The following is a 23963-nucleotide window of genomic DNA, read 5'->3' as shown; positions in this document are numbered from 1 at the left end:
ATTTTTCTTATTTCATTAGATTTCAACTATATTTTATTTATTATGTTGCATTTACAAGATACCTAACCTTTGAGTTTGCTGAAGAGAACTCAGTCGATCCAATAAACTCTTTAAATCTGCCATTTCATTATTATTTGGTTTTGACGTCAATCGCTTGACATAAGGATCTAATTGTTGTGCTAATGTTGCTAACTGTTTAACTTCACTTTGCAAATTTGTAATATCAGTCATCTAAAGAATTATACAAGTAATTTATATAAACAATATTAATCAAGAATTCAAATACTTTAAATCATTAAAACATACTTGTGACTGGAATATATCTTGTTCAACATGAATTCTATACAATTGCTCTTGCCAAATGGTTTGGAACACTGATCTTAATCTTTCTAGTTCTATTCGATTTTTATCAAGAGTGTCATTTAAACGAAGACAATCCCTAATAATATTTTGATGCCGTAAAATCAAAGGAGGCACAGCAGGAGATTTAGTACCTTGGAGAGCTCTTACTTCTCTCTGCAACTCATTTAATCGGTCTTTTACACAACTCAATTGAGTACCGAGTTCCTAAAAAAATATTATTTATAATATTATTTTAATAACATTAACTATATTAATTATTATTAGACAATGCATATTATAGAATATTAATACGTATATCATATATATATCTAAATAGATTTACCTTGATCTGAGAATCAAAACTTCGACAATGATTAGAAAAAGTACCTTCGCCTTCTAAAGCTTTAGCTTTTAAAGCAGAATGTTGTCTTTTACTCGGTAATGTAGAATGAGATAAGTTTAAATTTTCTTTAGACTTAGCTGCTAGGCTGTTTATATATTTCGATGATTCATATATACCAGAGTCCATTACATCTGACTTACCAAACCATGGTTCCAAACACTGAGCAAACTCAGAACGGTAATTTGTTTTTATTGTACTAGTCAATAAAGGCCTGTAAACAAATATTACTCATTTATAATTGCAATAGAATTGTATGATAAGTTTATGAGTAATGAGCATGTATATAGATTACTTTGTCGGCTGTGGAATTTTCACAATAGTGTTTAATCGGTCGAGCATTAAAGACACAATTTCAAGAAAATGATACTTATTTGAAGTTGATACAAAGTTTCTACATAGAAGAATATGGTGTTGCAAAATGGGAAGCACTGCACTTAAAGTCAAAAGCTGATTACGAAAAGCTCTTTCTTTTATTTCATATTGTCTGCAAATAAAAATAAAAATAAAATAAAATATTGTAATAGTATAAGAAAAATGTAATGTATATGTACAGGCTACAGCGTGATGAATCTATACGACACTTGACCGCGTGTAGCAATTCATTAAATGACAAATTATAAATATTAGTGCTATCTGCTATTAAAATTACAACATTCTAAGATTTATGCTTCAAATGAGAATCATAACTATTAACTACATCAACTATCAAGTATATCATGTAAATTATAGATAGGTAGCTTAAGTGAAAATAATATTATAACATTAAATTATTTATTTGTCCTCAATTTCTTATATTATTGACACTTGTGGTCAATGAATAATACGAGTATATTATAATAAACTAATAACTTATTTTTACTGTGATTAGTGATTATTTTACTCAAGACTAAAAATATAAGAGAGTCCAAATAATCTTTCAAAATGTTAGCTAAAAATTAGATCATTATACCTCCATCCTAGATTAGAATAAATGAAAAATAATTTTTTTTTTAAAGGTGAGCAAGTAGGTAATTCTTCTTTACAGTTGGCAGGTGTTAAGAAGTGTATATAATGGAGAAGTTAAAATTGAATTCAATGATATATCATTCTATACGGTAAACTATTCTGAGCAGAAATAGTCAGTCTGACTATATCACTAAGAATATTTCATGATAATTTTTGATATTGCTATAAAAGTGCTTTTATACTACTTATTATTATACTCTATTCGCCGTAAGTTGACGCACTAACTCAACGAAAACCGGCCGCGGCCGCGCAGGCCACCGCGTTTTTGGAGTGCTAGTGGTGATAATCACCACCGCACCTGATGTTTACGTAGTGATTTGATTATCTTAACGAACCCGGGCGGTCCGAACACCAAACGTTCTGGCGGCTCAGTATGAATGCAGAATGCGCGCAAGTGGGTCAACTTACGGCGAATAGAGTATAGTATAACAGTAGGTTGATTTAATTTTTATCAAAATCATTGTATTTATTAAATTATTGCAATAATACAAGTATATATTTATACCATATTATTTTATTATTTATTGTTATTAACTATTAAATCAATATTGCTGCCTTACTATAAAATGGTGTGAATAGTTTAAATATTAAAATCAAACTACATATTTAAAAAAATCATTACGTATATTTATTTATTTATTTATTTATTATTATATGACGAGCACAAGGCTATAATTAATTAATAATATGCGTAGCAACTAACAGTACTAAGTCCCCACTCCCCGCAAATAATGTTTTAGAAATATAACAAAATAAATAACATTTTTATTCTATATATTTCTATCCAAATTTAAACTTTAATTATATACAAAAAAAAATTATTTCTGATACATTTTTCTAGATCTTTTGGTTTCAATGTGAAATATTTAATAGCTATCTTGTAATACATTTTTAAGTCTTAGCTATAAAAATTGAACATTTTGTAAGTTGTCAATTAGAAAAAAAATTGAAAAAATTTGTCAAAAACGGATTTTGCATAAAATAAATCCCTTTTTCTTTAATTTTTTGACCTCTTAGAAATACAACTACTTACGGTTTTCTAGCTAGCAAAAACCACTCTAAAAGTTGGAGATCAATGTATTTTTCAACTATATATGTATATAGTAAACTAGGGTGACCATTTTTATAAAATAAAATAACCAGATAGTTGTTACACCCGGGAGGGGGGAACCACCAAAAAAAAAATATTATTATTACTTTACCCTTTTTGAGTTAACTAACTTAACCTAAATAATAAAAGTATTCAAATGTTTAGGAATATATATTTTTTTATTATCATTAATCAACACAACGTTGCATTTTAAAACTAATACAGTTTTTTTAAACAATCAGGAAAATTTTCTTTTTGTTATTAATCACTGTCGCTAATTTAATTGTTCATGAGCGTCGGCCATTAATTCTTGTTTTACGAAAACTGTTTAACTATTATCTATAATTTATAACTTTTGTTATAAAACAGTTTTTGATTTGTTTCATACTTTCATAAATCGATTTCTTTTAAAAATACAATGTAATAATATCTAAAAACGGGATAATAAGCATCCCGTTCGAAGTTTGTTGGGACAACTGTCATTGAATTGATCAAATTGATTAAAAAAGGAACAATCCCGTTTTAAACGGTACGTCAAGTCTTGTCACCCCATAATAAACACACATATTCATAAAACAACATTGCAGTAAAAATAAGTAAAATCAATAATTATAAATGTACATTTATTGCTCCACTCAGAATCTGAAATGTAAGAAATATTAACTGGTTTGAAAAAATAAACTTTTACTACTTACTACCTAGTTAAATCACAAAATATGAAAACACAATAGAAATAATATATATAAAAATAACAATGAATAAGATACTTAGGTTAATTAGGTATAAACAATATTAATCGTTTATTCGCGAAAGAGGTTAAATAACAAATAATCAAATTTTTAGAAAACAGAAAAAATGAGGTCATTAATTAACGCACTTTATAAACCAAGGTTCTATATAATTAAACACTTACACTCATGTGAGTAATGAAGGATCTATAATTATATAATCTATTTTATAATAGAATAAACTAAATCAAAAATGTTGATTAACTCGTTTTAAACATTTTAAATAAACGATTCATACTTGCACAAGGCACATCTATTACTATTGAGTATATATAGGTCATTAGTACTCAATGCTTTTACCTAATATATAATGTGGTGAAATAGTAAAAATATTAATATTATTATCTACTTATTAACTCTAACGATCTACAAATCATGTCCAGATCAATAATAATAGAATAAAAACAATGTATAAAATTAAATTAAATATTACCGTTGGACTTCCAAGTGCATATCAGTTTGTATTTTGTTGATAGCGTCGTGGAGCGTTTGCACAAAATTATGTATAGTAAGTTTTTCCGTGTCTGTGTTTTGTCGCAGCTCTTCAAGAAGTGTGTGACAAGCCACTACACCTTCGCGAATTGTACTCTGCATGTCGTACACCGACTAAAAAAAATTTAAAAATTAACGAACGCGTTTGATCACGATAGAACCGAAAACCACTTACTAAAAGTGCTCTATCTAATTTTTTCAAGTTTTGATTATAAGCTACGTCTATGTCTACGCATGCCTTGCGACTCTCGGGAGGCTTTTCGCGTACGCAACTGGTACAGATCACATGTTTCTGAGTACTCGAAAAATAGCTGATCTTTTCGTCGTGCTTTGGACACTACGGAAACGTTTATAATATATACAGTTTTTTTAAAAACAATATCACTTTTATACTAGATACCTACTTATTATTAGCATTTATTATAGAATAGACTATCTATAATAATCTATTCTTATTTTATTTTTTAATTCATTCTATAATCAATGTTATTAGGTATATTTACATGCGTTCAATGAACGTATATAACTGTAGACTATAACGTCTATAGAAATATTTAAATATTTCTGTCTATAAAAATATATTATTTTATATTTATTAATTGTTTATTATTATACTACCTATATGGCTATATAAGCTCGGATTGAGGCAGAGGTATAATCAAAGGCGTATCTATATAACTGGCTCCTCCTAATTAAAATATCAGTTTAAAAAAGTTTTTATACCATTAGCATAATTTGCATCTTTAATAAAAATAAATATACATATTAAATGTCAGCCAATACAGGTGCATTTATTATAAATTATAGTATACCTACTAAGTTGTACGCTATCTTTTTATAAAAATATTGTTATTTTGTTTGACCTCTGTCTCTACCGCTCGCTATATTAATGGGTATATGTGGACTAAATTGTATACAATTTCCCCAAACTTCTGTCTTTATTGTAGACCAGATGAAAAAGTAATTATTAAATAGTGGACCCCTTTCTTAACCTTTAAAGGTTTAAACGCCTCTGCAGGGCATTGAGTAATAATATAACAAATATAGAATGATTAGTTATTTCCAAATCGCAATACTTATAGTGTCTCGGTTTTATTTTTGTATTACTTATTAATTATTATTATTTATCCTGTTTAAATTGTTCTAAATATTTACCTATTTGAATGATTGTTATCATTCAACCTGCTGTCTTACCTACCTATTTTTAGGTAGGGCAGCTGTTTGGCCCTAATTTTGCTTTTATAACATAATATATCAAATATTAACTATATGACGGAGCTCATTAGGAGGTCTTCAATTTTATTGGATTTACACTAACCCATTTAAGTCATTATTTATTTTTTATGGCCAATTTCAAAGAAATAAAATGTTTAACAATATTATGTAATATGTGTTAAGATAGAATAGTTTAAATTATTATTACTGTGTTCAATATATTTGCTTCATAAAATTGAATGAAATACATTACAAGTTTTCAACTATTTATAAATTTTTTAATTATTATAAAAATATATCGCATTTTACAATCCATCGATTACCAACCACCGGTCGAAAACCACTGTTCTGAAGGACTTAATCCGAGCTTAATGGTACTCTAGTATATAGTACAAATGTTTGTGCATATGTAGCTTACTATTTCTGTTTTGTCCGCCAAGCGCTTGGACATTTGCACAATGTCATGTGACGAAAACATTTTTGCACGGTGAGTGTTTTCTCGGCAGGGCTTGCATAAAGCTTGACCTATAAAGCCGGCAATACATTTTTTTTAAGTAGGTGAAAAGGCAGTGTAAACACCCATCCAAGGATGTTGATTGAATGAGATGAGGGTTATTTGTTGTAAAACACACAGGCTTACCACAAGTAGAGCAGAAATACATTGAGGACGGATCGCGTTTATCGCAGTTGGAACAAGGAGGGTTCTCGACGTTCACCATATCGATCAATTTGCACATCAAATAGTCGGGAGGTGGTAACTGTACACCTTCTTTCAACGTCGTTTGTGTTCTAATTTGAAAAATAAATAATAAATTAAAAAAACAATTAATCATTTTTATTTTTATTTTTATTATACATATCAATCATGTATCGTCATAATTATATTATTATTATAATTACTAATTACCTAGTTATAATTTAATAAGTAAAGAGATTTAAAAGTTTGCAGTTTGCTTCATACAATAGTATTTACTTACTGCTATGTACCTCATAAATTATACTATATTTCTGTATTTTACTCTTTTTAACTGTTTATGTCAAATGACAAATATATGATTATGTTATATTTCGTACACTGGGTAATTAAGTGTATAGATATAGCATAAATGTTTATAAACTATACTTTTAGATTCTAAACGGAGTAAATAATGTATTGATTTTAATGATTTAACAATGATGTGTGTTTTTTTTTAATTTTAATTTTAATTTTTGTGTCTGTCATCACGTTTTGGAATAGTAGGTATAATAGCGCTTTGATTTTTGACTTCAGTCCCCTCTTTAAAAAGGAAAATTCATCTAGTTGGTACTTTTGGGGGGGGGGGTTATCGCTTTGTTGTATAGTAAAGATGGAGAGTAGGTCACTTTAATAGATGCGTTGAATTTGTATGGTGGTAGGTTCAAAACTCGTTGAAGTACATTTTGTGTGTTCTCTTATCCATGTATAGATAATAGTGTGGACGTGTTTTCGATCTACCCCACAATTCGGTTTTACATTATTATTTTAATTTTTATTAGAGGAAGATTCGTCCTGATCTTTCTTCTTTTCTCGTTATGAATATGCTTATACGACAATACGACATATGCTACAATGACGTGATTTTCTTTTTTACATTAGTGACAAAATTTGATTTGAATCCATGTATCCAGGTTATTTTTTATTAGTAATAAATAATTCAAAATGTAGTTCAATTGCTAAAATAATATAAAATGTTTCATTTTTTTTTTTTTTTTTTTTTATTCAACTGACTTGAAATAGATATTTAACTAAAATCTAAATGTCTAGGACCTAGGTGAATAGTTTAGTAAAACGCTTGATTTGAATATATGTCTAGGACATATGCATATACTAATTTTATTAGTATTCAGATTATGTTTACGGACATATTTGATTTTTATTTCTAATATATTATATAATATATTTATATTATATTTTTCACCCAAGAAATCAATCCATATTATTCTAGGAATATATACTTTTAAGTTCCATGGTAACATAATAATGTGATATTAATTACGGTCTACAGAAATTATTTAGTGGAATATTTGCATTGGTGAAATATTTAAGTATATTTATTTTGAAATTAAATCAAACAATTCACATATTATTATATACATTTAGTGAAATATTCAAACATATATAATCATTATATTTTTGACAATTAATATAACATGCTTACGATAATGTATTTTATAAAACCATACGTGGTAAACTATCTGGACAGATTAACACGTAAGTGCCATATTTATAATAATTTTTATAAGCTGTTAACTGTATCTATATGAACGGGTGTCGATCGATAGTATACACAAGGAAAAAATTACGCAATGAACGCGCGCGCGTATTTTGGTAGTTTAACACAACGAACAGTAGCTATGATAATTTTTTCCGTCACAGCATTCTATTTTAATAAATAAAATTGCATTATACTAACTGTCATTTGCAGACAAAAAGAAGATCGTAGAGGCGGCAGAAGACACTACGCCTCCGGCCGAACCGACACCGTTGATTTGCGTGGAGGAGAAAGTACCGGCGGCGACTACCAGCATTTCGCCTGGAGAGTCGCCGGTACAAGTACCCGCACCATGCAAACCAACGGTGCTAACGGTTAGGACGGAGGCGCAGCAAACCCGAGTGCGAAAAAATCTTTTAAAATTAAAAGATAAAATAAAAGCTAGGAAGTTACAGACAAGAGAACGATCAGATCCGGAGAACACGTCTTACAGCTATACGCCTCCGGCCGAACCGACACCGTTGATTTGCGTGGAGGAGAAAATACCGGCGGCGACTACCAGCATTTCGCCTGGAGAGTCGCCGGTACAAGTACCCGCACCATGCAAACCAACGGTGCTAACGGTTAGGACGGAGGCGCAACAAGCCCGCGCCCGGAAAAATCTTTTAAAGTTAAAAGATAAAATGAAATTAAGAAAGTTGCAGGCAAAACAGCTAGAGAACAGAACAGATCCGGAGGCCGATGACAATGACGTATGTAATGCTGTGCCTCGCCACCCTCTTCCCACCGTCCCTAATAATAACTTCAACGTGTAGAGCGTATCAATATATATTTTATTTAGGTATATATAATCATGGGCGCCCATAGGTAAAATTTTAGGGGGAGTCAAAATAAAAAAAATTTCGAATGTAAGACAATATAGATTTAATGTTATTTTATAACATTTAGTTGTTAATAATAATTGCCATACGAATAAATAAATAAATAAATAATAATTTTAATAAGTATACTTATAAAAAAAATAGAAATTATATAATATAATTAAGTATATTATTCGGTATCAGTAAATAAGAACTGCAAATTTCTTCGTTTTATTAAAAACATATTATTAATGACATCCTGAATGAAAGTATCCTTGTTTGCGTTAACTCTTTCACGATGAAGGCCCATCAATCATCATACATAACCCATTCTTCCCGATCTTCTTCTGTAGTCGAAAGAAGCCACATTTTACTCGTCTTAATGTACTGAACGATATTTCTATTGTGCACGTTGTCGGAGGCAGTGATATAAAAATATTAAGTATTTGAAAAATTGTAAGATAATATTTGCAATGAGCCAATAAATCAACAAACGAAATTTTATCACACTGGGAGTCGATCAAATTTTTATCAATCCAATACTGATACCAAATATTATATTCCTCTATCATATTTTCAATTTCATAATGATCACTAATCAGCATAATTTTTTCTTTGAAATCATTAATGGTGTATTTTTTAATATTTGTAGGATGCAGTTGCAGTAGACTTATTGAGAATACTATTTTATTTGTACTTGAAAATCGTCGTGAAAGAGATGATATTAGTGAATCTAAGTACAGAATAAAAATAGAAAGTCTGTAATAGTGTTCAGCAGAATCGGTTTCGTAATTTGATCTATTTTTTTGTTTGGATGTAATACGTGGAATTTTAATTTCTGCGCCAATTTTTTCTGCCATAAAAAAGGTTATTAAAAATATCATTAAAAACGATATCTGATTGTTCTCTATTATTATTAAATATAGTTAATACATCTTGAATATGATTTTGAATCGAGTATAAATCAATAGATGTTGCCTGCAGTTTATTTGTAACTGGTTCTAATTGAGCTGAGTATTTGGATATAATATTTAAAAATATAATAAATTGTGATGTTGATGTCGCACATGATAGTTGGTGTGGTTTTGTGCGAGTAGTGGTGTTAACTTTAAAATCTGAGTCATTATTATGAGATAGTTTTTCTAAAACTGACTTAATATCAATAAAGTTTTCAGCAAAAATGCTAATAGATTTATATTTCGCAGACCAACGAGTATCATATAAAAGTGGTATATTTGTAACCAATTTTCGACGAAGTACACTTTCACGAAAAAAATTAATAACCTCTTTAATTACTCCTACATGCAGTATTTTGTATTTCTGTCACTGCATTCAAATCATTTACAACCAGATTAAGTCTATGCGAAGCACAGTGAAAAAATGTTGCTTTAGAATATTTATCACAAATTATTTTCTGAACTCCATTTTCCTTTCCAGCCATTACTGAACACCCGTCAAAACCCAAGCCAACAAGTTTATTCATATCCAAACCGTATTTTTCAACAGAAGTCAAAATAGAAGTAGCTATACCAACTGCATCTGATGTTTGTAGTGCACTAAATCCTATGAATTCTTCTCTTATAATTTTTGAACTATCAACATAACGAACACCAATTGAAAGTTGTTCAATGCCAGCAATATCGGAAGTTTCGTCGGCTAGCAGTGAAAAACTTAAGCTATAATATTTACCTACTGTATATTGTTAAAACTTAAAATTAATGTTATACTTATCAAAATAAATAAATTTGTTATCAGAAAAATACCAATTCATATTATGTTTGACTAATTACTTTATTAGCATAAATATAACATATTAAAAAAAAAAGTGGATATCGCTCTACTGTATGCCTGTATAAAGTAGAGATGAAGAGTATAGGTCACTATAATGGATGTGTTAAATTTGAATGTAATGACAGGTATTATTGTATACATGAAAAACGATTCTGAACGGAGATGATTTGTCAGTCTACTGTCTAGGGTAATTAGTAAGATATATTATATTATTACCTATATTTAAATTGTAATATATCGTTATTTTACTCGCCGCGATTTCGTAAAAAAATAAATTTCATAAGCTCATAATTTTTTTTCTATATTGCAGATGCTGCAGCCCTGCAGGAGTTTATTTTTACAGTTATTTGAAGAAAAATTTATGGAAAACCTTGTATTGGGATTTTTATATACCTTAGGTATAAATTTCAAAAATATTACGAATTTTCAACTTCAAAATTACTTGCAAATTTTCGCGATTTTGACATATTTCGTAAATATTTGAACTTTAAATGCTTATCAACAAAAATTGTAATTAACGATTTTTGATTTTTTTTTTAAATATAAAAATTGCGATTAGTGACATACGACTATACTAATTGCGTCCCTGAATTCAGAATTTATAAAAAATAATATTAATGACGTGAACTAAACTGTATCATTCAAATTTTTACCAATCCATTAATTTAATAATATAATAACATTATAATAAGACAATAACCTAATCCTGCTTATATATTTTTATTATTTTAATTAGTTCAACGTTTAACGAATTAATGATAAAAAAAATTATATTTTTAACCTACCTTTAGCAATTAAATATGTTATGTTGTATTGTTGCTATTGACATTCCTAAGTCTATATTAAATGGAAAGGAAAATAATCAGGGGTGTTCCCATAGGGTATACTACATATACGCCGTATACTCTCAAGATATTTTGTCAGAAATATGGGTATACTGCGTATACTCTCAAATTATATACAAAAAAAAACTGGTTTTGGTTACATGGACATGGGATCTTCCTTACATAGCAGAATAACTGCCACTCGAATGGTAAACGTCATTGCAAAGGAGATGCGCAAACGACTTATTTTACGCCTTATACAGTCGAATTCGAAATTTACCATAATGATTGACGAATCAACAACGCTGAGTACCAAATGTACACTAATTTTGTATATTTCATCATATTTTGACGTAGAATCGCCGGTTGTAGCATTCTTAGACCTGATTGACTTAGATAGACAAGATGCTGAAACTATCGAAAAATCTATTTGGTTAAGTTTAGAATGTAATGGGATATCAACATCGTTTGCATTAAACAACTGGATTGCTTTTGCCAGTGACGGAGCAAGTGTAATGACGGGTAAGAAAGCTGGAGTTGCTACTAAACTACGCGAAAAAATTCCGAATCTATTTACCTGGCATTGTTTATGTCATCGCCTCGAACTCTCAGTACATGACGTAATAAAAGATTGTACTGGAGTCTCTCGTTTCCAAAGTCTAATGGACAAACTCTACGCTTACTATCATCAAAGTCCTAAAAATTCAATGGGTTTAGATAAATCTTGTGTTGAAGTAGGCATTGAAATGAAAAAAATAGGTCGTGTTTTGAATGTACGCTGGTCTGCAAGCAGTTTTCGAACTATAAAAGCCATATGGAATAATTATCCGGGAATATATTTACATGTTAGTAAAACACATGATGTGACATCAAATGGCATAAAAAAAAAATTAGAATCCTCTTCTTTTTTGGAGGAACTTGGACTTTTTTACGATGTTCTTTCTGAGCTTGCAATGTTATCTTGTATATTACAGTCCAGAAAAACAACTCTAATGCGTGCCCAGTCGGAGATAAATAGAACGATTAGAATTTTAGAAAGTCTGAAAGCTGAACCTGGGGAAAAAGAAAAGGAAATTATAGAAGCTATTCAGAAAGGAATTAACAAAGGTGTCAATATTACAATGACAAAATCAGGAGGGATTAACAGGTTACAATTTTTGCAAAATTTAGTAGACAGAATGCGTCAACGCTTATTTGATGACTCAAAAAATAAAACAATGCTAGAAGACATTCAGGTAAAGAAAAAAACTATTATTTTGATAATTTATTTCAATATTTTGATTATTTAAACAGAATAAATGAATATTTAATAAATCGTCTTTTATTTTATAGGTAATTGATGAAGTGTTCAAAGTAGCAATTAATGATGCAAAGGGAGAAGATGAAGTTAAAAGAGTATCACGGACATTAGGTTTTTCTGAATTTGAAAGTGTAGTTGACTTCCGTTCAAGAAATGTTTTTTCTAGTTTCATGAAAGCATTAAATATACTCCCAACTTCAACAGCTGATTGTGAACGAGGGTTTTCCGATATGAATTTGACAATAACTGATTTAAGGACTAGCTTAAACATTGAAAATGTGTCAGATTTGATGTTCATCTCTATCAATGGCCCTTCAATTGCAGATTTTAATCCTAGACCTTATATTAAAATTTGGTTAAGAGATCACCGTTCTGCCGTTTCCACTCCTAGAGGTAAAGAAAGAAAAGAAATAGACGACGAAAATAAGATGCAGAAATTATTTTTTAACAATTTATTTAATTAAATTTTTTAGTATTTGTATATTTTCATATTTTATTGACTTATAAAGGTAATTTCAAGCTTTTTTTAAAAGTTTGATTTTTTTTTTCATATTTTTAACACATCCTTTATAATTATAGACCACAGTAAAAATATTTGTATATTATTAAATATTCATGTTTATTACTTTTATTTTAAAAAGATTTATGAGTATTTTTAAATACTTAAAAAAAGGTTCTATTTGTATCATTCTACCCTCCCTTGTTTAAATCATGGATCTTCACCTTGACTAGAGTCTTAGTATACTCTCAAAAAAAATATTGGGAACACCTCTGAAAATAATGTATTTATATCGGATGCAATTAATGTAGTTATTAAAATATATTATCGGGACGCAATTCGTTTGCTGCGCTCTTGCCAGTCTTGCCCTTTGTGACTTGAAACAGGTTTCAATTCTGTGTAGGTTCATTAATAATAAATATGTCAAAAACTCAAAATTATGTAAACAACCGAATACCGATGCTGATTAAACAGTGTTCTATATTTAACGGCCACAAATCTAAGCGGGGACCTAAACTGGTAATATAAATAATAATAAGTAATAATAAATACTGAAAGGGCGTAATAAAAATAAATAGGTCTAAATTTGACTATAGAATAAAAATAATAAGAATAATAATGGAATAATATTCTGCACGAAAAATTTGGAATTTAATAACTGAAATATACCTAATGCATATTGTATACGGAAGACGGAATGGAAACCACGTGCACTATGCAGGATACGGGTGCCGGGTATTACGTTATCTTAATAATATTATATGAAAATAAAGTACCTATGTTTTATATTATATCATTCATTTGCCGAATTACCAAGTGCGAAGTACTGATCATGAATGTTTTTAATTTGAATGCTTTGTCAGTTAGACATAAGACATAACTATAATAATAAATAGTTATTTCTTATTTCTATTAATAAACATTAAACAGTATTAAGTATTTACTAATATCACAGAATATAACATTATAATATAATTGTTATTAATTATTTTGGACGTCTGTCGTCCTGTTGACGATATTGATTGTTCGATCAAAAGTCCATAGTACCTATAGTTATTCTTATAGTTATTTATTATTCAACCACTATATTTTGATATCGACTCCGTAAGAGGACCCAAATATATGCGATTCCTATGCCGATTTGTAGGTAGTACATGATTTGTATTTGGCCAACGATTTTTATCTGTGAATTCCAACAATATCGCTGTCTTCGGAGTGTGTAGCATTGTAATGGGTATTAATCACGATTTAAGATATACTATGGTATACTACTAATATAAGGTATATCTTAAATTGTATATAGTATTAATATTTTTCAAATCGCGATTACTTTATATTATATCATTATATTGTTCAGAAGTTCAACCATTCGTCAAGTTTTGAATAGCTCATATTCCACTTAACGTGACTATTGTAAGTACCTACCGACTGTTATTATTTATTAATATTATTTTTTTTTTACAACAATATTTTAGAAGGAGTTTAGGACAACATATTTTTTCTATTATATATATATATACTGATTATACTATATAATTAAAATTTGAATGAATATATATATATATTGGAAATAACAAGTGTACAGTGTGTACTGTCTAATGTCCAAATGTCCACCAAATATACCTACTCCGCCTATTTCAAAAATTTGAAGCTTAAATTAAATTCATATTAATTTAGAATATTTTCACCAATATGTTATTTTTAATTACCAAGATAATCATAAGCATTACCAAATTAAATCAATAAAAAATTGCTTTCAATTCCTAAAATTTAAAAATGATAAAAGAAATAGGTATCATTAATTAAGCAATAAGCATTTAACTCTTTAAATCCTGCTGTTTTTTTAAAATTTGAATTGATTATATATAAGTTAACTCTGAAGTCATGTATCTAATTATGCTTTTATAACATAAGTTTCAACTTTCCAATATGCAATTAATAACTATCAAATAGACCAGCCTGGAATAAGGGGAGGCCATGGCTATATAATTTTTGATAAACTTATTATGCATTTATGTTTTTCCAGAGTGTCATAATTTGTAGATTTAGTTATGTTATTGTATAAATACTTTAGTAAAAGAAATTTACTAGATAATGATTTGTATAATTGATAACTACTGCAACTTCAAGGGTTAAAGAGTGCCTGCAGGGGAGGGCATAGCTCCCTTGTTATTTTAGTTAATATTAAATATTAACTATTTTATTACCTATTTGAATTGCTTAAGTATTTATACCTTTGACATTGCCCCCCCTGGTTTATATTTCTGCAGGCACCCTTTTGTAACCTATTTAATTGCCATAGTTCATTGGAATCATTTACCTAAATTTTAAATAGTATAAATATAATAATTTATCATTTTTATGATTTTATTTTTAAAAATTAACAAGTTTAAATAAATAGGTAATTTTTTATTAAAAGTATCTGCCATTATAGTTTGTATTTAATGATATAGGTAATTAGGAGTACTTAATTTTAATTAACTAATAATTATGAATTACTTTTTTATTTGCAGAATTAATTAAAGACATCTAAAATGAATAGATCTAAAGTAAAAATAATTCGTACAAACAGTGTTGAACATTTTAAAGATTTGAAAAATTGTTATTTGTGTGATACTATAAATCTAACACATGAACATAGCAATATAATATTACCATTATTAAAAACTATCAATCAATGGGAAACTAAAAGACCAGATGAAATGAAAAGTATTCAATTTTTATGTTTTGTTTGTAATTATAATTCTAAACATTTTAAGAAATGGAAAATGCACATTATGTCAAAAGAGCATATAGACAAGTGCCACATTTTAAACAAAGTGTGTTCATATTTCTGTAAAGCTTGTAAAACATTGTTCTATGGCCCAGAAACGCTTATACAACAACACCAAAAGAATGTGCATGGTGACCAAAATAATTTATCTGGTATATCAATATTAATGTCTGAATTAATGAATTGTTTGGATAGTCATTCAACGCATATTTATTTTTGTGCCCAATGTAATATCGTTTCAGAAAAACCAATTCATATTTCTGCGGAATACCATAATCAAACATTGTATTATTGTAAATATTGTAACGCCACATTTTTATGTAATGAAAAACAATTAAATTTTCATGAAGTAAGTGTAGAACATTTAACATTTAAATGTATTTATTCAATAGAAAAAGCTATTGAAGTAAATAGTTTAAAACTACAAAAGCAAGAAAAAATAACAAAAACTACACATAATCCTCGTACACAAATAAAATCATTAGAATTACCATTAATTATATTAGATAGATTTCAGATAACTTCAGAATCAATGGCAAAATGTAATTTTTGTAATGTTAATGTTAGCTGGAGTATTCAGAAAATAGTCAACCATATAAGTTTATGTTTAAATAAAGGTGATTTGACACCAGAAATACATGAAATGTTGATTACAGCTTATGAATGTAAAGTATGTAATTTTTATACAAATTCATTTTGTAACTATAAGCTCCATGTCATTTCACCTAAACATCTCACAAGTTGTCATGCAAGCGATGATTTCTATTCATATTTTTGTACTATTTGCAATTTATACATTTATGGATCCAAAATTCAAATTAACAATCATTTGAAAAAAAAACATAAAACAAAAATTACAGACTTGCCTTTTTTATCGAAAGTTTTAAAAGATAATTATAAATACATAAGCAATCATCCTGGGTCTGACTTTATAGACTATTACAGTGATCAACAATCCTGCGAAAAAGATTTTTTTCCGGTTCAATGTAATGTGTGTAAAATTTCTTTCTGCATGAGTAATGATGAATATAAATTGCATGAGATTTCTTGTGAACATGTAATTTTAAAATATTTTACACAAAAAAATCCTTCTTCAATTATGAAACATAATTTTAAATATGAACATTTAAAAACAACATCTACTACAAATACAAATTTTATAAAATACAAAGAAGCTTTAAATAATAAATGTTTGTCTTCAACTAAAACTGATAATAGCAACTTAGAAGAAATTTCTTTAAATAAAGGTAAATAATAAATGTTAAGAATTAAATATGTATCTATACATTATAAAGTATAAATTATGTATTTAAATTTATCTTTTATGCATCCATTGCATCCATTATAATAATATACAGTTTACTTTCGATTATCCACTGTCTTCTACGGAATCGTCTACATACCTATATGTATACAAAAAAATATATACGTATTGTATCTTCCCATTATAAATCATTATAGGTTTAATTGGGTTGTGAATTTGTCATACAAGACTATACAAATCTGTGTATCTGTGTGACAAAATGTTATTAAAAAAACTTCAATCACAAGTTAAAAAGAAGAGTTTTCAAACAAAGAAACAACTTGTGACTGATTTTTTTTGCACATAAATAATTTATAATTTTTCATTATACATGTACATACATACATTCATTGTACATACATGTGTATCTTTTTTAATAATACATATGTAATAATAATTTTCAATTTCAATTTCCAATTTAGTTTTTATTATAAAATGCCTATGATGCAGCCACCCTATTCCACGTATAATCGGGAGTAAACTGTAGTTTGGTATTTAGTAAATTATATTATTATTTAATTTATAATTAGTTATTTAACTAAAATATTTTTATTTATAAAAAAATAATGTATAATAATTATAACTAAGTCATAAACAAATAGCCTTAATTTATCAACTAGGTATCTATTTCACAAAATTGATGTTATTTATTTTAATAGCTGATTTTATATTTCAATAGTTTGTACAAATACTAAAAAAAGAAAATTGTCAGTGAACAGTACCATTTTAGAAAACAATAAACTGTTCAAAAACTTTTATGAAGGCAAATCACATTCAGCAATTTCATCTACTAATACCGATCCTAACATACAACAAAATGTAAGTACTTGAATTTATTTATATTTTAAACAGCTATTTTATTCTATTAACAATTTTAGGTATACATGATTGATGATGATGATGATGACAATGACATAAGTATGGCAGATTTAAATTCTACTGAGAAAATTATTTTAACAAATCATGCTCAAGAAGCTTTGCATAATGTAAATGTATCAATGAGTTTTGATGATCTGACCCAGAAAAATATAGTAATGATACTAAAACATTTAAATTTTTTATATATATCCTAGTACTTCTTTATTTTAAGCATTCAAATGATCAAGGTTATACTTGGGGGGGGAAGTTCAAACTCTCCCCCGTAATTTTCTCATATTACACAAATTCAATTGCACAATTGCAGCTCAGATAATTACAGTATATTATATGGTACTTTGACGTAGTCACTGAATGGTGCTGCGGTCAAGCACCATTCAGCATTTTAAATTCTTAAATGGGTTTTAATAACCCCAAATTAATGGCCGTAAAAAAAAACTAACACTTTGAATAATTTAAAATTTGTTCTGAATACAGCTTTGCAAATGATTAGTATTAGGGTATATATTATAAGTTATAATTTGTAACTATAGATCGTTTGTGACAGTATTATATTTATAAAATAAATGGTAATATGTAGAATTTAGCGATATCTCTAAATCACGAATATCTGTTTATATTTCTTAAAATTGTTTATTTAATAACTTTTAGAATAACAAAATAATTAAATATTTTATATACAAATATTATTTCTAGGGCTAGGATTTCTATGCATTTGCATGTTTTTTCCTTAAGTTCAAATTGATTGGTTGTCAGTTGTCCACGATTTGGTTTATTCTTGATTAAATAGTACAATTTTTTTTTTGCATATTTTGAACACAATGCATATAATTTCATATATATACATTTTTGAGAATCTTGTTAATTTTAAATGGTATATATTTAATGAAAATCTATAATTATTGGGTTTTTGTCGTATTATCGTAAATATACTACCTATCTAAACTAAAATGGACTTAATACTAAAGAAGCCTAAGGGATTCAAAACATTTCTAAAAATATGTAATATTATAAACGGTAAATATAAAACAGAAGAAAAAGATGTTATAATTACTTTAAATCCGGGACAAATCACATCATTTAAATATGCTCCAACAACATTGTGTGATGTGTAAAGGAGTTTCAGCCAATACAAATTTTTGATTTAATCACCGACCATTTGTATTTGAAAATTTAAATAAACATAATTTAATAATAGCATGTAATAATATTAACTAATATTTAATAAAAAATTATTTTTGCATATTTTACAATTTTTTACTGCATAAAAATCCTAGCCCTAATTATTACCAATACTAACTTAAATATATTTAATATTATGCGTACCGACTTGCAGTTATGCACTTTGCACTTAAAACTAAAAATATGCCCTTGTTATTTTTGCGTACTGGATTTGCATATTGTTTTTTTTTTACAAATATTGAAAATTACAGCAAATAATTTATTTTTTCTGTATTACTATCAAAAATGTATTTCATGAATACTGAATGAAAATATGTAACATTTTACTATAAATTACCTATGCGATTTTTACAACTTGAATAAATTTAAGTATAGTATTTAATTTTTGATGTGATTTTTTTTAGATGTATAATAAACTTGAAAATAAAATGATGAGTCAAGAATTATTTTTAGAAAATTTTAAAAATATTCAGCCTACCAAATCACAGTCCAATATTAAGACACCGTACAAGCAACTACATCCAACAGACGCAGATCAAGCATATGGGCAGTATGTTACAGAAAGACTTAAAAATATAGACAATTTATCCATTAAAAGTGATATAAAAATTGAAATAGATGCTCTATTTTGTACCTATAAAGCTATACCTAATTAGTTATTAAATGAATTATAAATCATTAATATTTGTTTATTAATTACTTAATCATAAGACAAAAATAAAGAATAGTATAAAATGAACCTTAAGTAATAATATTATTAAAGTCCTCCTAGAACTTCCCCACTCCTTTGGTGGTGGCTATTATACATACCTAGTTAAATATAACTACACTTGAGTGCAGCGTTTCTCAAAGGGTGTACCGCAGAACCTTAGGGTAGTGTTTCCCAACTTCTTTTACTCACGGAACCTTTGCAAGAGCTTGAACGTTTTGTGGAACCCCTATATAATTGGAGCTTTTCTATGTTTAAATCATAATTCAAATCAAAAATATTATTAATTAATTTATATTTTCCCAAGTTTCTCACGGAACCCTTGACACCGGCTGATGGAACACCAGTTGGGAAACACTGCTTAGGGTTCCGTAGGACAATCTCGAGGGTCTGCCAGATGTATGTGATTATTAAAAAAAATATTTTATATTATTAAAAATCATTATTTTAAATAATTTAAAAAAAAAGGGGGGTTCTGCAAAACACAAATTATTTCTCAAAGATGCCGTGGTCGTAAAAGTTTGGGAACTACTACTAGAGTGTATCTCATTATTGGATAATTCACTGTAATGTGCATATTATGTGTCTTTTTCAATGAGCGAAAATTCTAAATATCTATTAATAGCTCAGTATTGAAAGAATATTTTGAAAATTATACTAGGTATATTATATCAAAAATAGTAACCTAAAAATTTCAAAAATTTAGTTATTCGTATTACATTACAACAAAACAAAAAAATCGATTTTGTCAAAAATTAGTTAAGCATAAAAACACATTTATTTTGGAAAGTATTAGGAATTTCCAACTTTTGAACTTCTTAAGGTATAACTAAAACTAATTTTCTATCATAACCCCCTTCAATGTTGAAGATAAATATACAATGATCGCTTAACTTCTTAAATGGGGGGGGGGGTATAGGTGAATTCTAGGAGTTAATAAAGTTAAATAAGGTGTTATATAATAATTATATTATAATTGATGCTTGATAGCGTGAAACATAGAAGTTAGAAGTCAAATAGACAAACATTTTAGATTTCGTTTCACAAAAATTTGCGAACTCAGCCAAGGCCACCCGCAGAAATTTTTCTCGGGGGGGGGGGGCGAAAAAACAATACACTTATCATAAATTCTGTTTTTTATTAAATCGTAAAAAAAAAAATGTAAAATTTCAATAAATTAGGATATAATATTATTTTGTTTTAAATGTATATAATAAAAAAGAACCTAAATTAGAAATTATAGTGTTTTGTATTCTATGAGAAATGTATAATGCGTTTTTGTGGCCTTTTTTTAAATGATTTTCTAATTTTATATCACCACTTTCAACTCTAAAGTTTAATAAATTGTTAAATACAGCTGTATCATCATATATTATGTCCCTCTAAAAGGTAACCCATGTTTTCCAAGAAAAATTATTGATGAAATAATTGATTTTAATTTATCTTTATTTGATTCAATTGTTTGCCTTACTGAAGAGTTTACCATTTGATATACATCAGTTTTCTTACCATTCATAATAGAAATAAAATCATTAGCTTTCTGAACTGAATGATTATGCCAACCGCTTTTAACACGAGATTTAGCTTGTGGAATTTCATGGAACTTTTTGTACTTACAAAATGCTTTTTTTATAAATGCGCTAAACCGAATAATGTTATTAAAAACTGATGAACAATTTCGTATCACCTTATCAGTCCTCCTTATCGCCCTCCATAAATGCTATATATTATATAAAATGCCTACATATCCCTTAATATTATACATATATAACGTATAATGTTCCACTCCAAATGATTATATTAAATTAGGGAGTAAGTACATATAAGAAAACATCGAAATTTTAAACTAATTATCCTAAAGAGCGGAGGGGCCGTGGCCCTACCTGCCCCCTCTCTGCGGGCGGCCTTGAACTCAGCGTCACTATAAGAACTTGTTGATTTTAATAAACTCTCTAAACATTTTACTAATAGTTTAATAACGGTTGATATTTTAGTTTAAATAAAAAATAACATGAAGAATTAGGAGCTTTATCATAAATGCTTTAGGTATAGTAAATGGAGTTAGAAAAAGGTGACTATCTTAGGCTAGTCACGCTTAAGTTACAAAACTTTAAATTTATCAATATTAAATATTATATACTAGAGACTCAGAGGACGACCTAGACAAAGATGGACAGATAGAATAAAAGAAGACCTGAAGATGTTGGAAATAAGGAATGCTGAAGAAACGGCATAAGATAGAGAAGATAGGAGACAATATGTTGTTGCGGCAATGGCCTTAAAGGCCTGTAAAAAGCCAAAAAAGAAGAAGAATAGAGTAGGAATAGAGTATAATCCTAGCGAAACCGATACGTGACTACGGGTGTGCCGATAATATATGTAAAATTGTAAACAAGCAATAACAATGAGATTAAAATCTATTTAAATTCTATGTTATACTAGTTTATAGTTGTAATATTGACAGTATTGTAAATATTATAAAACATAAATTTTTGATTATAAAAGAGGAAAACAGTTATTTCTTATTGTTATGCCAAAAATGCCAAAAATATACGACAGGTGACAGGGTGTAATAAGAGGTAAGGATATTATTAGTAATTATTGCATAGGTACACACAAAAAATAAAAACTAATAAATAAAATCATGGTTTTTAATAGATTATAAAGTCACACATTGGCATATATATATAATATATACAAAGTGATTTTTTAAGCATACTCACCCCCATTTTTATGTTTAAGTTATGGATGTATTCAAATTCTGATTTTTGGATTTTTTAAATGTAATTAAAGGCGATATTTTCTAGTACTTAGATTTTTCACAACTTTTAAGGAGTATCCTGTGGCGATACATTTTGGTTTTTTAATCGAAAATATATATGTTTTAAAGCTTGGTGTGAATCAGGTAATTTTTCTGAAAATTTTGACGTATTGTAATTTAAATTTGAACGAAAACTTTAGGAGTTATTCTACTTTAAATACTAAGGAATAAATATAATAAATAGTCTATTATACTAAATAATTCGTAAATAGATACGAGTTCGATAATTATAATTCGGTATACAATATAAAATATTCGTTAATAATTACTACTTATTACCTAATTGAAAAAATATAATAATAATAATAATAGGTACTTAGGTAGGTACTCCATAACTATTATAATAATCAAATACTACCAGCGACAGATTTGGGATTTTTTTTTTGTGGGGGAGGGGGAATTTTTCATATTATTATACATGATATATATAATTTTATACCTATTAATTAACATGTAAGTAGTAAGTACGTAGAAAATATTTTTAGGTATAGTCACTAGTTACATATTATGTCATATATTACAATATTAATTTATTAGATATACAATACAATATAGCCAATAATCCATGTATAAGTTATCTATAGTTTAGTTCTATAATATCAATTTATCTACTTAGTACTAATATAATATTTATGTCATAAAGTGTTAATAAAATTTAAAACTTTATAATTTTTGGGAAGGCTAGTGGGATTTCAGCCAACCGCCAATTTATATATACCTATATATATTAACTATTGCCTAGTTATTAGTTATTACCTACCAATTTAACCATATTATAATTTATAATATTTATTTACTGCAGACAATACTCACCCGCACAAGGGACAGTTGATTTTTCCATCCTGGTTTTTTGTCCGGATGCATTTGGCACAAAACGTGTGAAAACATATCAGGATACAAGGATCGTCGTAGTAGTCCTCGCACAGGAAACACAGCAGCGGATTGCGATTACAGGACGCGGCCCCTGACCCGTCGTCTATAGCTGCTGCCGCCGCCGCAGAGTCCGACATCCCGGCGGTCTGTACATTGACGGATGACGAAGTCATTTCCGGGCGGATACGATATAATTTATTATAATATACCTATCTATTGATTATAATTAATTAATCGTCCGTTCGTTATATTTTGTGTTAGAAACAACGCATCAACGCGTACACTTCATAATATGTATACCGTAAGACCATCGAGCACGACGTACGATCGATCAGAGATAGTCGTGTTCGGCCGTCGTAGTCTGTGCTGCAAAGTGCAAAAATACAAAGCTCCCGCGCCGCGCCGCGCAGCATCGACTCCAACCACCCCCTTGCAGGAAATTATCGAATGGCGCGAGAGTGTGGCTGAAGGCCGTGGAAGTGAAACTCGCGGGTGGCAATGTTTATTTTTTTCCTCCAGCACCAAAATCGCGGCTGTCGTCAAAAATCATTCGTCGCGGCCTGATAATGATTATCAATATAAATAA

The 23963-nt window shown here is 28.3% G+C and overlaps 3 protein-coding genes across 4 annotated transcripts in view; 2 read left to right on the top strand and 1 right to left on the bottom strand.

Annotated features, from left to right (window-relative positions):
- The window catches only part of LOC132922827 (RING finger protein 207-like), a 29019-nt gene extending 5249 nt beyond the window's left edge, over positions 1-23770 (bottom strand). Inside the window, exons 1-9 of the mRNA XM_060986549.1 lie at positions 23318-23770; positions 5976-6124; positions 5754-5860; positions 4296-4457; positions 4062-4234; positions 1038-1229; positions 686-956; positions 307-567; positions 68-231 (exon numbers count right to left, since the gene is read on the bottom strand). Of these exons, the coding sequence (XP_060842532.1) occupies positions 68-231; positions 307-567; positions 686-956; positions 1038-1229; positions 4062-4234; positions 4296-4457; positions 5754-5860; positions 5976-6124; positions 23318-23550 (1712 nt within the window). The 5' untranslated portion in view covers positions 23551-23770. The remainder of the gene's footprint in view (positions 1-67; positions 232-306; positions 568-685; positions 957-1037; positions 1230-4061; positions 4235-4295; positions 4458-5753; positions 5861-5975; positions 6125-23317) is intronic.
- Positions 11899-12793, top strand: LOC132932151 (E3 SUMO-protein ligase KIAA1586-like; the record flags this gene model as incomplete). The annotated part of the gene is made up of 2 exons (XM_060998390.1): positions 11899-12276; positions 12374-12793. Coding segments are annotated over exons 1-2 (702 nt in total), but the record flags the coding sequence as incomplete, so codon positions are not given.
- On the top strand, positions 13855-19713 carry LOC132918077 (uncharacterized). Of its 2 annotated transcripts, XM_060979154.1 has the most exons (6): positions 13855-14253; positions 15354-15765; positions 15856-16860; positions 17596-17735; positions 17795-17947; positions 19379-19713. In XM_060979154.1, exons 2-6 carry the CDS (start codon positions 15375-15377, stop codon positions 19628-19630), a joined length of 1941 nt encoding a protein of 646 aa, XP_060835137.1. In that variant the 5' UTR covers positions 13855-14253; positions 15354-15374; the 3' UTR covers positions 19631-19713. The 2 variants fall into 2 exon arrangements, with proteins under 2 accessions (XP_060835137.1, XP_060835136.1); XM_060979153.1 differs by having other exon boundaries at positions 13857-14253; positions 15354-16860.
- Positions 23771-23963: the final 193 nt, after the last annotated feature.

The sequence above is a fragment of the Rhopalosiphum padi genome, chromosome 1 (genome assembly GCF_020882245.1).
Source record: "Rhopalosiphum padi isolate XX-2018 chromosome 1, ASM2088224v1, whole genome shotgun sequence".
NCBI classification, from domain to species: domain Eukaryota; kingdom Metazoa; phylum Arthropoda; class Insecta; order Hemiptera; family Aphididae; genus Rhopalosiphum; species Rhopalosiphum padi.
This window is presented reverse-complemented; position numbering and strand designations above follow the sequence as displayed.

Bases quoted from the DNA above. Each gene is read 5' to 3' on its own strand.
- LOC132918077 (XM_060979153.1), top strand. From the start codon at position 15,375: ATGAATAGATCTAAAGTAAAAATAATTCGTACAAACAGTGTTGAACAT. The intron at 16,861-17,595 runs GTAAATAATAAA...ATATTTCAATAG, and splicing joins AGAAATTTCTTTAAATAAAG to TTTGTACAAATACTAAAAAA. The intron at 17,948-19,378 runs GTAATGATACTA...GATTTTTTTTAG, and splicing joins ATCTGACCCAGAAAAATATA to ATGTATAATAAACTTGAAAA.